The sequence below is a fragment of the Schistocerca cancellata genome, chromosome 1, assembly GCF_023864275.1.
Source record: "Schistocerca cancellata isolate TAMUIC-IGC-003103 chromosome 1, iqSchCanc2.1, whole genome shotgun sequence".
Classification (NCBI taxonomy): domain Eukaryota; kingdom Metazoa; phylum Arthropoda; class Insecta; order Orthoptera; family Acrididae; genus Schistocerca; species Schistocerca cancellata.
In genome coordinates, this window is record NC_064626.1 from 1,115,714,056 (window position 1) to 1,115,726,738 (window position 12,683).

Here is a 12,683-nt window from a genome sequence, read left to right on the forward strand (position 1 = left end):
TCTACCTCTGTTCAAACATGTGGACTCGTGATGTATCTTCTCAGTTCAGTATGATTTAGTTCGTTGGTGATCTCGCGAGGGTATAATTGAACAGATTTCTGAAAATTCGCTTATTTCTATTTCAGTTCGCAATCTAGTTTCCACATGTCTCAGCGCGTGTTAAGTACGGATCTGAGAGCATAAGTTCGCAGATTGTGTCTCACAGGAACGTATCCTGTCCAGTTTGCTTAGCTATTCTGAATTTTACCGTTCATTTTACGCAGAATTTTTGTTTGTGACGACCACGTGCTCGCAGATTGTGAGAATCGTTTCGTGTCACAGTTGCTGATTCTCGGGGCAAAAATTCCAAATTAGTTTCAGAATTTTTTCCATGGCGCAACTGTTAACAGTTTATTCTTATTGATGAATTCTTGTTCACTTGCTTCGTGCGCTCAAGCCAAGGGAACGACCGTTTGCCAATTCGTGCATACTGGTGAAGCTTTTCTTCATTCTTACGTTTGATCTGAATCTTACTAAACGTGTATATGTGCGTCAATGTCGCCACTGAAAGATTCCTCTGAGCCTTCCATAAATAATAATTAATTGTAAATCGCTCTGGGGTCTCCAAGATGCAGTTCTAAATGTAATTTTGTAATTCACCCAAGAATGTTATGAAGGACAGCAACCAACACCCATTTATTAGTTGTTTAGCTTATTAGGTGTTCAGTTGTTCTGGAATAAACGAGATATTTTTACCAGAGCGCATGCGTAAGTATTCCCTCGCAAACTTCCATTTTACGTCACACTACTGTCCGTTGTGCAACAGATAAACATGGCCAAGTTATTCATTTAATATTTATTCATCTATCGTAAATCTGCAGATCGGCAACTGAGTTCATTTAAACATCAAAGGCTTTACTTTCACGTATATCCATATACTGTCTTCCCACCTTCCATGTTAATAGGTACCTAATTTTTATGAACATCTTCACCACGAGCACCTATCCCAAGCCAGATCCTTCACGTAGACATACCCTTCAATATGACTGATGGAGCAAGTAACTACCTAAGTGCTGACTGACAAACGAGGGAACTGTTGCACCACTGTAGTCCTTGGAGACCAGGAGTTGGCGCCCGCATCTCGTGGTCGTGCGGTAGCGTTCTCGCTTCCCACGCCCGGGTTCCCGGGTTCGATTCCCGGCGGGGTCAGGGATTTTCTCTGCCTCGTGATGGCTGGGTGTTGTGTGCTGTCCTTAGGTTAGTTAGGTTTAAGTAGTTCTAAGTTCTAGGGGACTGATGACCGTAGATGTTAAGTCCCATAGTGCTCAGAGCCAGCCAGGAGTTGGCCGCTATACACAGCGTGGACCGTGGGCGAACAGTAACAGGAACATTCTTGCAAAAGCCAGGGTTTCTAGCTACATTTGTTGTGCTGTGAAATGCCATCGAGAAAGAACGGAAAGATCCTAGTAAGAAGATGTAGAGTTAAAATTTGCTATGTATGGCGCCTAATGATGAGTAGAAGGGAGACAGAGGATATCAGGGGAAAAGAAAGGTTTGGTTACGAGAAGCAGGAAAACAAATTTGTGACTAATACTATCCATTAGGTCATTAACGTGTACCATGGGCCTAATGTACTTCCATAATAATCTGCTACATACAGTCAGGAAATTTTCAGCAGAGTTGCAAAACTAATTAGATAGCCGATTCCACAGTCTACTTTACTTGGTAGCTGTCAATCAGATATTGAATTTGGTATTGGAAGATCTGTGAACAGCGATTGAATATGACCATGGATCCGTGAGAATATTTCGCACTTTAATAGTTTCAAATAATGACATTGTTTGGAATAAATGTAGTTGGGATGAGAGTGGTTGTGCGAATGAAGAGAAAACAAATTTAAAAATGAACCGAACGATGTGAACTAATAACAAAATAACAAAATTCAGTTATAGTAAGCATGTTACGCCACAGTAGCAAAGGTGAATCACAATTCAAGGCGTCGATGATAAATATGTTCATCGTGTCGGAAAGTGTATGCGTTTAGAGAAGTCAGATTTGCACGACGAACAGAGGTAATGGGCTGTCGCAGTGCTCACAGTTATTACCTATGACAATGTTTTATACAAATTATCCAGTTAATAAGTACTTTAAAACAAATAAAACGGTATTTGTAATAAGATGATATGAAAAGGGAGTTTCTTATTAGTGAGTGAGAATCATGAGGAACATTTCTCTGCTCCAGGGCTGTGCAGAAGATTGCGATCAGCCGTTGCTCAAGGATCAACAATGAAGCTAATTCACTGACGGTTTTTAAACAGAAACTGTAAGGTACTCGTCTGGGATATGGAATTTTGTGATAACAGCTCCTCTTCAGAACCACTAGTATGAATTATTATGGCACCAATCTTTGAAGTGGCTGGGCATTATATTGATGTCAATATTCCTTTATTTTAGCTTGGGAAGAAACGGTTGAAGAGATAATTCAGCGTTATGGCTTTCGCTTTGCATTATTTATTTGGCCCTCTGCTCGATTAGCAAAAGTGCAGGCATTAATCTGTATGCTATAGACTGCTTTAATAAATGGCGAAATATCTGAAACTTGTCGGATTATATTTTATTACAGAAGTTTTCTAAGGCCTCAAGCATTGCCCTTCTGGTAGGAAAGCACGAATTGATTATCTGATTACCTCTGAATTTATGCTTTGCTTTACACCTATTGTACTGTAGGCGCTGTTTCTTAACAAGCTTTGGCTGGCTCTGAGCACTATGGGACTTAACAGCTGTGGTCATCAGTCCCCTAGAACTTAGAACTACTTAAACCTAACTAACCTAAGGACATCACACACATCCATGCCCGAGGCAGGATTCGAACCTGCGGCCGTAGCAGTCGCACGGTTCCGGACTGCGCGCCTAGAACCGCGAGACCACCGCGGCCGGCAACAAGCTTTCTCCTGTTGTTTATATGCCAAGGGGGATCCCCCAGCGCCTTCAGCGTATTTTCCTGGAGCTCTGTCGAATGTCGTTTGACTTTGAACCACTACATGTTAATGCCTGGAAACTCCATTTGAATTAGCCACAGTCAACTCAAAGCTTGCAGACAGTGAAAAATAGCTCCAGCGTCACTACAGAGAGCAACTACATTGACGGTATATTAGAACAAATAAGCCCTCGGTCACAAATATTAAGTCAAAATTGACCAGGTTTCGACGCTACTATGGGCGTCGTCTTCAGAATTAGACTAACTGTTCTAAAACATATTAGGTATATAATACATTAATAAAATTAAACTTTGTACTGACTGGAAAAGATGCAGTACTTACAAGTCACATATTAAAAAAGATCTAAGCCGGATAGGCGACGTCATGAATAGTTGTGAGATGGCGAGCCGCTAAGGGCTGCTCGTACTGTGAACAAGGGTTGCAACAAGATATGTGACTTGTAAGTACTGCATCTTTTCCAGTCAGTACAAACTTTAATTTTATTAATGTATTATATACCTAATATGTTTTAGAACAGTTAGTCTAATTCTGAAGACGACGCTCATAGTAGCGTCGAAACCTGGTCAACTTTGACTTAATAATTGTGACCGAGGGCTTATTTGTTCTAATATAATTCTGACACGGTCACTGAACCTTAGCAGCTATGTTCAAAGTTTTACATTGACGGTTGCTGGCAGACACCGTCAGTAAGCTGGCCGTCTGGGACCAGTATCTATTTACACACATTTCACTGTCTGAGAGGCTGGTAAGTGAGATGTCCAAACCACTAAATCCCACAGTCATTGCAGGCTGGAGCAGTGGTTATATTTTTAAGGCAAATGCCTGGATGATTTTTTTTTTCTGAGGTACACTAGCAGGTTCCTTCCCCAACCTTCCTCAATCTGTGCTCGTGCCCTGTCTAATACCTCTTCATCGACGGGACTGGCAGATGGGAATCCCAGAATACCACTCTTTGTGGTGCTGTAGGCCTGTGAGGAAGGTCGTCTGAGGTGTCAGACGGAGCTCAACTCACCTGGTGCTGGAGTAGTTGCTGACGCCGACCAGCGGCAGTGTGGCGACGCCGAGCGCGTACAGCCAGCCCCCAGCCATGACTTGCGCCGCGGCGCGCAGCGACAGCCGCTTGTTGAGGTAGATGGCGTAAGTGATGGCGAACCAGCGCTCCAGCGTCACCACGGACAGCGTGTACACCGACAGCTGGCTGGCGAACACCGTCAGGAAGCCCGCCACCTGGCAGCCCGCACCTGTGCACAAACAGTTCACTACCTGTGAGGCTTGTTCAGGTAGACTGCGAAACATGACCTCAGTGTCACTACAGACAATGTATACACTGACAGCTGGCTAGAAAACACCGCCAGGAAGTCAGCCACTTGGCAGCCCACACCGGCGTGCACACATATTATTATCTGCGAGGCTTGTTCAGGTAGTCTGCAAAACATGACCCCAGTGTCTCTACATACAGTATAGACATTGATATCTGGAAGCCATCCAGCTGGAAGCCAGTGCCTGTTTACACACGTTTCACTATCTGAGAGGCTTGTTGAGGTAGACCGTGAACCATCATTCCAGCATCACTACAGCGTATACATTGACAGCCAGGAAGCCAGTACCTGTTTACACACATTTCACTAAATGCTTATGGAGGCAGACAGTAAATAATCGCTCCTCTGTCGCCACAGACAGGATGTACTCCTGAGGCTGAGTGGCGCACATTGTAAGGAAGGCTACCAACTGGCAACCTGCATATACTGTTCACTACATCGGAGGCTTGATGCTGAAATCATATCTTGGCATGGACTTTACGAGACATTGAAAGTGTTGGGAAGCCTGTGTGATCAAAGACAGATCAATTCTGTCCATAATGCAAAGGGATTGATCACATCTGGTATCACATCTTTAAAAAAAATCACACGATAGCATCCTATATATGTTCTGTAGTCAGGGGACATGGAGAACCACAGAAGGACCTCATATCTGTGGAGCATCCTTCAAACTGTTTTGTCATAATTTGAGAGTGATTGAATGATAATGTAGGTTCCTGATAATGTAGGTTTCTTGTGGTTGTAATATGGAGGCAAATGGACGCTCATGATTGGAAAAAGGATGTACTGTATGCTGGTGAGAGATATATCAGGGGCCACGTTTCACTCTGTTAACCCCAACCCACCACATAACAGTATCTCCACCACCTGTATGAACGATTTAAATGAACAGTACTACCTGCGTCCATCAATTTGTAGCATGACACCAAAGCCTAGGCGACATTTTTCCGTGCTTCATTTGTCATTTCTGCGGATTGTCTTTAAACTTTATTCACAGATATAGATTTCAAAACAAACAAAAAACGTCAATTGCATTTATAGATCTAACAGTGGCGTATTATACAGTGTGGATGCCAGGGGGTGATACGAGTATATAAACTTTTACGATTCACAACACGTCTTAAAATAGGAAAGCATTAGTGCTATAGAAGCTTCCAAGTTATAATTGGGAATCATATGCCCTAAAGAAGCTTAATAATCGCCTTCCACAAGGATCAGTGCTAGCCATTCTGTTTTCTCTGTATATAGCACTAAAGCCTAAGAAAACAAGAAGGAAATTTGGATATGTTGAAGACTGTGCTCTTGCTGCGAGTCGAAAAGACCTGGGTGTTATTGTGTCTGTCTTCACCGAAAACCCACAAATCTTTGGCAAATTTTTAATACCTGGAGGTTAGGACTAGTATTGCCAAAACAGAAGTCACCAGTTTTCACCCTAGTAACAAGCTTGTTAACAGGGAAATAAAGACATATCTGGAAGGCTGAGGCATAACAGAAGTTCAAGTTATCTGCTGCTAAGATGAAGACTAGAAGTAACATCTTGCAGAAATTTATGAGGCAGCATGGGATTCAATAGCTCCAACACCAAGAACTTCTGCTCTTAGACTGGTGTTTCCTGTGGCAGAATACTTCGCTGTGCTTAGGCTTGATTGACAACTCATACACTACAGTAGTTGACATGCAGCTCAGACTATGTGCATCATCACAGGAACAATCAGAAACATCCCAACTTTTTGATTGCCTGTTCTCTGCCATGTACCCTACCAGTCAAAAGTTTTCGATCACCTATGATAAAAACTATGTACTTTATCTCATGGTACAAACACTCTTTACTAACTACAGAGACCAACGAAACAAGAAAAATATTGTCTCTCTACGTAATTAAGTACAATACGATATGTTATAGAGTCATCGAAGTATTTACACTTTAGCCTCCGAACGGCTGCACAGATTCTTGGCAGTCTGGAAATAAGATTTTGTAATGTTTTTGCAGATGTTGCATTATTCCAAAGATTGTTAGCATTAGATGACCTCACTTTTCTGGCCCCTCTGTCAAGTTCATCCCATAAGAATTCTGTGAGAGTTAAATCAGGTGAGTGATTTGGCCAAATCATATTCTCCAATTCCCCGCATTTTTCTTTTCTATTGATATACCCTCCGCTTAATTTAGACTTATGTTTGGGAACATTGTCCTGCTGCAGAACAAACCCATGCCCAATGAGTCTCTTGCCTGATGGAACTGCACTGTTGATCAGTATCCTGTGATATCCATCTTTCTTTAATGTTCAATTAATTCTCACTAGATAACCAAATATATGACCCGCAGGACATCACCATACCATGAAAAACCGTCCGCTATGCTTCGTCGTTGGCGTCATACACCGATTCTTCATACATTCTCCACGACGTCGACGAACAAACATTCGACGATGGCTGCCAACACTTCAAACTTTAAATTCGAGTAACACTTTAGACCATTGCTGCATCCTTCAGTTTATATGTTACTGTGCCCATTGCAACCCTTTCACCTTATTTTGTTGGCGTAACAACGGATTTCTGGCCGCTGTGTAGCCCTTTAAACACCGTTCACGAACTCGGAGTTGCGTTGTTGAGAAAGACACTCGCATACTATTTACTTCTTCCCCAATTTCAAGTGCAGTGCGAGAGCTCTGACGTTTACTTTGTATAAATATGAACTGATCTTCCTTGTGTGTTGTTACTCTGGGTCATCCAGATCGCCAAACCCTTGCCTTTGCACCAGACTGCTAGAGCCGCTACAACATATACAGCATTATAGATTGGGCTGCGCCAAATTTTGTTACTACTTTTCTATTAATTAGCTTTTACTGTCCTACTAGAATAGCGATCCTGTTTCAGAACTGCAATTACAGCACTTTTTTTTTCAATTCGAATCTCCTGCTTCCGTTCCATTAGGATGTAATGTGATATGAACCTGATCAGATACCCGGGTTCCCGGGTTCGATTCCCGGCGGGGTCAGGGATTTTCTCTGCCTCGTGATGGCTGGGTGTTCTGTGCTGTCCTTAGGTTAGTTAGGTTTAAGTAGTTCTAAGTTCTAGGGGACTTATGACCACAGCAGTTGAGTCCCATAGTGCTCAGAGCCATTTGAACCAACCTGATCAGATAAACAAACACACTGCTAGAACACGCAGTGTGTTGTAAACTAATGCGAACTGATTGCTGCACAAACAGCAGAAGAACTGAGGCTTATTCGAACGAAACCATCTTAGGTAAAGACACATAAGTGTTGTTGTAGGTATTCACAGCGGCCCTCTGAGCGGACGACCACTTAAATACACCATACAGGCGCTTAGTCTTTACATACTTATAAATGTTTAATCACCAGAACGGGGATACGGTAGAATAGTCAAATCAAAATCCCCTTTTTGGCCACGAATCCATAGTTGATTGAAAACTTTTGACCGGTATTGTAGCTCCCCTACTTCTGTGGAAAGAATCTGCTCTTAAGTAGGATTTCACAAAACTATTTGACAATCCTTATTTCCCTGTACATGTGGGCATAAATGCAGACTTCACCCCTGTCATATGCCTCTACAAGCTGCAAAATGTTTGATGGACAGCGGAGTAATAGTAACAGACCGATGGGCAGAAACTGGCAGAACAACGCTACCCCAGAACAGCTGAAGACGACCTGCATCTCGTCCAGGCCAGCAGGCTTTGGAAAGCACCACAAGGTCTTGTCTGTGCTCAACAGAGTAAGGACGAGTAGTGGAAGATGCGCTGAATGAGTGTACAAGTGGGGATCAGCAATATCGTCCAGCTGTGATTATGGTGCAGAACGCCAAAATGTTCAGCATACCATACGTGTGTGTCCAAAACGATTATTTCCTGGAGATCTGGAGGAGTTCTTGACGAAAACAAAGACAAAAACTGAGTATATTCTTCAGCTGGATATGTGTCTGTGACCTTCTGTGATTTATGAATACTGTAAATTTAATCTATGCTACTTTATAAAGACATGTCGTTGTTTAATGTTGCTACCAAAACGTGCGGAAAGTTCCTGACCAATTTTATCAAAATTTTTACACAGTACTCTAATGAAAATTCGGACGGACATAGGCTACAAATTAAAAAAATAGATATAACATATAAATATAAATGCAATATATAAAAGCGATACGTTGTCACCAAAAATCTCGAAAAGCTCTTGAACCATTTACTTCAAATTTTTATAGGAATCTGCAGTGAACATTATATAACAGATGTTGAGATGGGGAGGTAGAGGAGATGGATCAAGAGAGTGGGATGAGCAGATGGACAGAGGAAAGGGGAGAGAAGATAACGGCCATAAATCTGATTGCAATACTTATTTAGCAACTGCGAAGCATTGCCGGGTTCGTCGGTTGACGTATAATTCTATTTTCTATGTGTTAAATATGTGTATATATGTTGATAATGAAAAAAAATATTTCCTGTGTGTTGTAATACTAGCCATACGCTAAATAAATAAATAAAAACAAATATAAGAATTTATCTGTTTTGTGAATTTAGTACATCTTCATCCGTTGTTGTTATTGTGAGCGGCACAGCCGCTATTCATATTGGTATTCTACAGAGGTATGTAGGCTGAAAGTTCATACACGAGGAAGTAAATCAGTGACTGAGGAACGGGAGTTCCACCTACCAGGTGACCGTGATTTGTTTCCTGCTGCCTCCCCAATTCTCTAGAGGTGAATACATGAACAGTGCTTAAACAGCACCAAAACCATTTCCTTCCAAAGTTTCATACTGGCACGACCTCAAAGTCGACTCTTTCCTCCACCGTTTTCCATCCCAGAAATCACGTAGCAAGCCTTCGATCTCTACGAGCCACTCGCTGTTTTCCAATACTCTTCGAATGAATTGCAGTCTGTAGTTTGTTTAGTTGTTTCCGATGTTATAACGGTGACTGCCTGGACTGAAACGTTATTTCCCGGAGGTACGTAATAGGCTGCCGCAGCTAAAGAGAAACAACACGAGAAGAGGACGTTCCCTGAGGCTGAGAACGAGAAATAAAATGAATCCCTGCTACGACCTTCTTAGCCTTGCTGTGAGCGACGCTGTGCCATTTGTTGGTGCACCAATGAAGAACTGTCCATCGTTTTTACAAGCAACGGTGTTCCACAGGCAGCCACGTGACACTGCATAAGAACAGCAACAGTAAAAATACCAACAGGCAGCTACTGGAGGCGATCGTCACGCCACGCCAGTGTTATGTTCCGAGTGTTTCGACTGTACGTGCACTTCTTTTTTTATTTCCTCCTGCAAAGTCAGAACGCTAAGGCGATGTTGGAAAAACACTTTGAAAGATGTAACGTAAACTGCACCTGGGAGAGAATCCTTGTATGAGTTTGTTTGAGAAATGGTTCTACATCTACATCTACATGGTTACTCTGCAATTCACACTTAAGTGCCTGGCAGAGGGTTCATCGAACCATTTTCATACTACTTCTCTACCATTCCACTCTCGAACGGCCCGTGGTAAAAAGGAACACCTAAACGTTTCCACTCGAGTTCTGATTTCTCTTATTTTATTATGATGATCATTTCTCCCTACTTAAGTGGGTGTCAACAAAATATTTTCGCATTCGTAAAAGAAAGTTGGTAACTGAAATTTCGTAAATAGATCTCGCCGCAAAGAAAACCGCCTTTGTTTCAGTGATTGCCACTCCAACTCGTGTATCATATCAGTGACACTCTCACCCCTGTTGCGCGATAACACGAAACGAGCTGCCCTTCTTTGCACTTTTTCCATGTCCTCCGTCAATCCTACCTGGTAAGGGTCCCATACAGCGTAGCAATATTCCAGCAGAGGACGGACAAGTGTAATGTAGGCCGTCTCTTTAGTGGGTTTGTGGCATCTTCTAAGTGTTCCGCCAACAAAGTGCAGTCTTTGTTTCGCCTTCCCCACAATACTATCTATGTGGTCTTTAAAATTGAAGTTGCTCGTAATTGTAATTCCTAGGTATTTAGTCGAACTGACAGCCCTTAGATTTGTGTGATTTATCGTATACCCAAAATTTATCGGATTTCTTCTAGTACCCATGTGGATGACCTCGCACTTTTCTTTGTTTAGTGCCAATTGCCACTTTTCGCACCATACGGAAATTCTCTCTAGATAATTTTGTAATAGGAATTGATCGTCTGATGATTTAACTAGACGGTAAATTACAGCGTCATCTGCAAACAGTCTAAGAGGGCTGCTCAGATTATCACCTAGATATATTTATGTAAATCAGGGACAGCAGTTGGCCTATGACACTACCTTGCGGAACGCCAGATATCACTTCTGTTCTACTCGATAACTTACCGTCTGCCACTACGCACTGTGACCTCTCTGAGAGGAAGTCACGAATCTAGTCACACAGCTGAGACGATACTCTATATGCACGCAATCTCTGTGTATACATTACTCACGCGAACGTAATCCTATAGAGCATGTATTATTGCATGACTCCTTTCCATAACTATGTCTCAAAAACTGTGAGGTGTAACTGCAATCGTAAATTTCAAGTCTTCGCAATTTGATTAATAGTCGCTTGTGAGGACAGTATGAAAAGCCTTCTGGAAATACAGGAATATGGAATAGATCTGAAATCCCTTGTCGACAGCACTCATTACTTCATGGGAATAATGAGCTAGCTGCGTTGCGCAAGTCCGATATTTTCTCAATCCGTGTTGGTTATGTATCAATAAGTCATTTTCTTCGAGGTCATACATAATGTTCGAGTACAGTATATGCTCCAAAATCGTACTGCAAATTGAGCTCAGTGATATGGGTCTGTAATTCAAGTTACGGCCCACAACGAAGTAATTCGGCCGGCCGGGGTGGCCGAATGGTTCTAGGCGCTACAGTCTGGAACCGCGCGACCGCTACGGTCGCAGGTTCGAATCCTGCTTCGGGCATGGATGTGTGTGATGTTCTTAGGTTAGTTAGGTTCAAGTAGTTCTAAGTTCTAGGGGACTGATGACCTCAGAAGTTAAGTCCCATAGTGCTCAGAGCCATTTGAGCCATTTGAAGTAATTCGCCTCGTCAGGGAACGTAGCAAGTGTTTGTAGACAGTGTGAGCGGTGGCGGCAGCCTGTCAATGGACCTACAGGACGTCTGGAAGCCGTGGCAGATTAAAGATGATTTGATTCAAAGAATGTATGCAGCATTCATTGCTTTATATCCGTATGTGACTGCGATAATGGTATTGGTTGCACCACTCCAGAATATCTGACTGGAATCCCTATTCAAATGGTTCAAATGGCCCTAAGCAATATGGGACTTAACATCTGAGGTCATCAAGTCCCCTCCACTTAGGACTACTTAAACCTAACTAACGTAAGGACATCACACACAACCATGACTGAGGCAGGATTCGAACATGTGACCGTAGCAGCAGCGCGGTTCCAGACTGAAGCGCCTAGATCCGCTTGGCCACAGCAACCGGCGGAATCCCTATTAATTGAAACTGAGGTACAGAAAATACCCATGAAATTACGATACACTGTGCTTGTAATATCGGCTCTGAGAATATAGGGGAGAAATTCTTAAGCTGTATCACTTTTGAAATTTTACGGCGTAGCTGTGTCGTATGCGTGCGTGCCTGCAGAGCGGAGACAGATCGCTGCTGTTGACCTACATAGGGCAGGGCTGTGGGACACGTGTGTTGTTGACACGGGGACGGGATTTCGTCTGGCTCGGCCGGTTTGTCTCGGGAAAGCGATACGCTGCGTCGCCTTATTACTGCGCGCCGGCGTGGCGGCCAGATCGCCCTCACAGACGAGCAGCGGCGAGAGCTGCCGCAGCAACACCGGAGCAGCCTCTGGCGTAACGAGGTAGCACGAGGTGCTGCTGCATTTCCATCATTAATACCTTTTGTTTCTCTTTCCTGTGCCGAATTGAACAGACAGGCAGGGGGGCCTTACATCAATTCCACTTTCCACACTACCGTGTTAACGGTAACTGTTTGCAATGTACCGGGTGGTTATAACTAAACTTTCCCTATTTAACACGTTGTAACATGGCAACCAGTTGCCGTACGAGTACCAAACTTGGTAGCTTTAATGTCAAGGACATGGGGAAGAGAAATAATGCTGACTCAAGTAAATCGAAACACTTTTTATGTGTTACTGCGGTACATCATACCATAGCATAAATGGTTCAAATGGCTCTGAGCACTATGGGACTCAACTACTGTGGTCATAAGTCCCCTAGAACTTAGAGCTACTTAAACCTAACTAACCTAAGGACAGCACACAACACCCAGCCATCACGAGGCAGAGAAAATCCCTGACCCCGCCGGGAATCGAACCCGGGAACCCATACCATAGCATACCGGTACCACTACTGCTACAGAAGGGGCTCAGTGTAGTGGCCATCAG

The 12,683-nt window shown here is 43.1% G+C and overlaps 1 protein-coding gene across 1 annotated transcript in view; it reads right to left on the bottom strand.

Annotated features, from left to right (window-relative positions):
• The window catches only part of LOC126132440 (lutropin-choriogonadotropic hormone receptor), a gene marked incomplete at its 3' end in the record, with an annotated part of 796,081 nt that overhangs the window by 47,195 nt on the left and 736,203 nt on the right, over window positions 1-12,683 (bottom strand). The window contains 1 exon segment of the mRNA XM_049915180.1: window positions 3,991-4,219. Within this exon segment, the coding sequence (XP_049771137.1) occupies window positions 3,991-4,219 (229 nt within the window).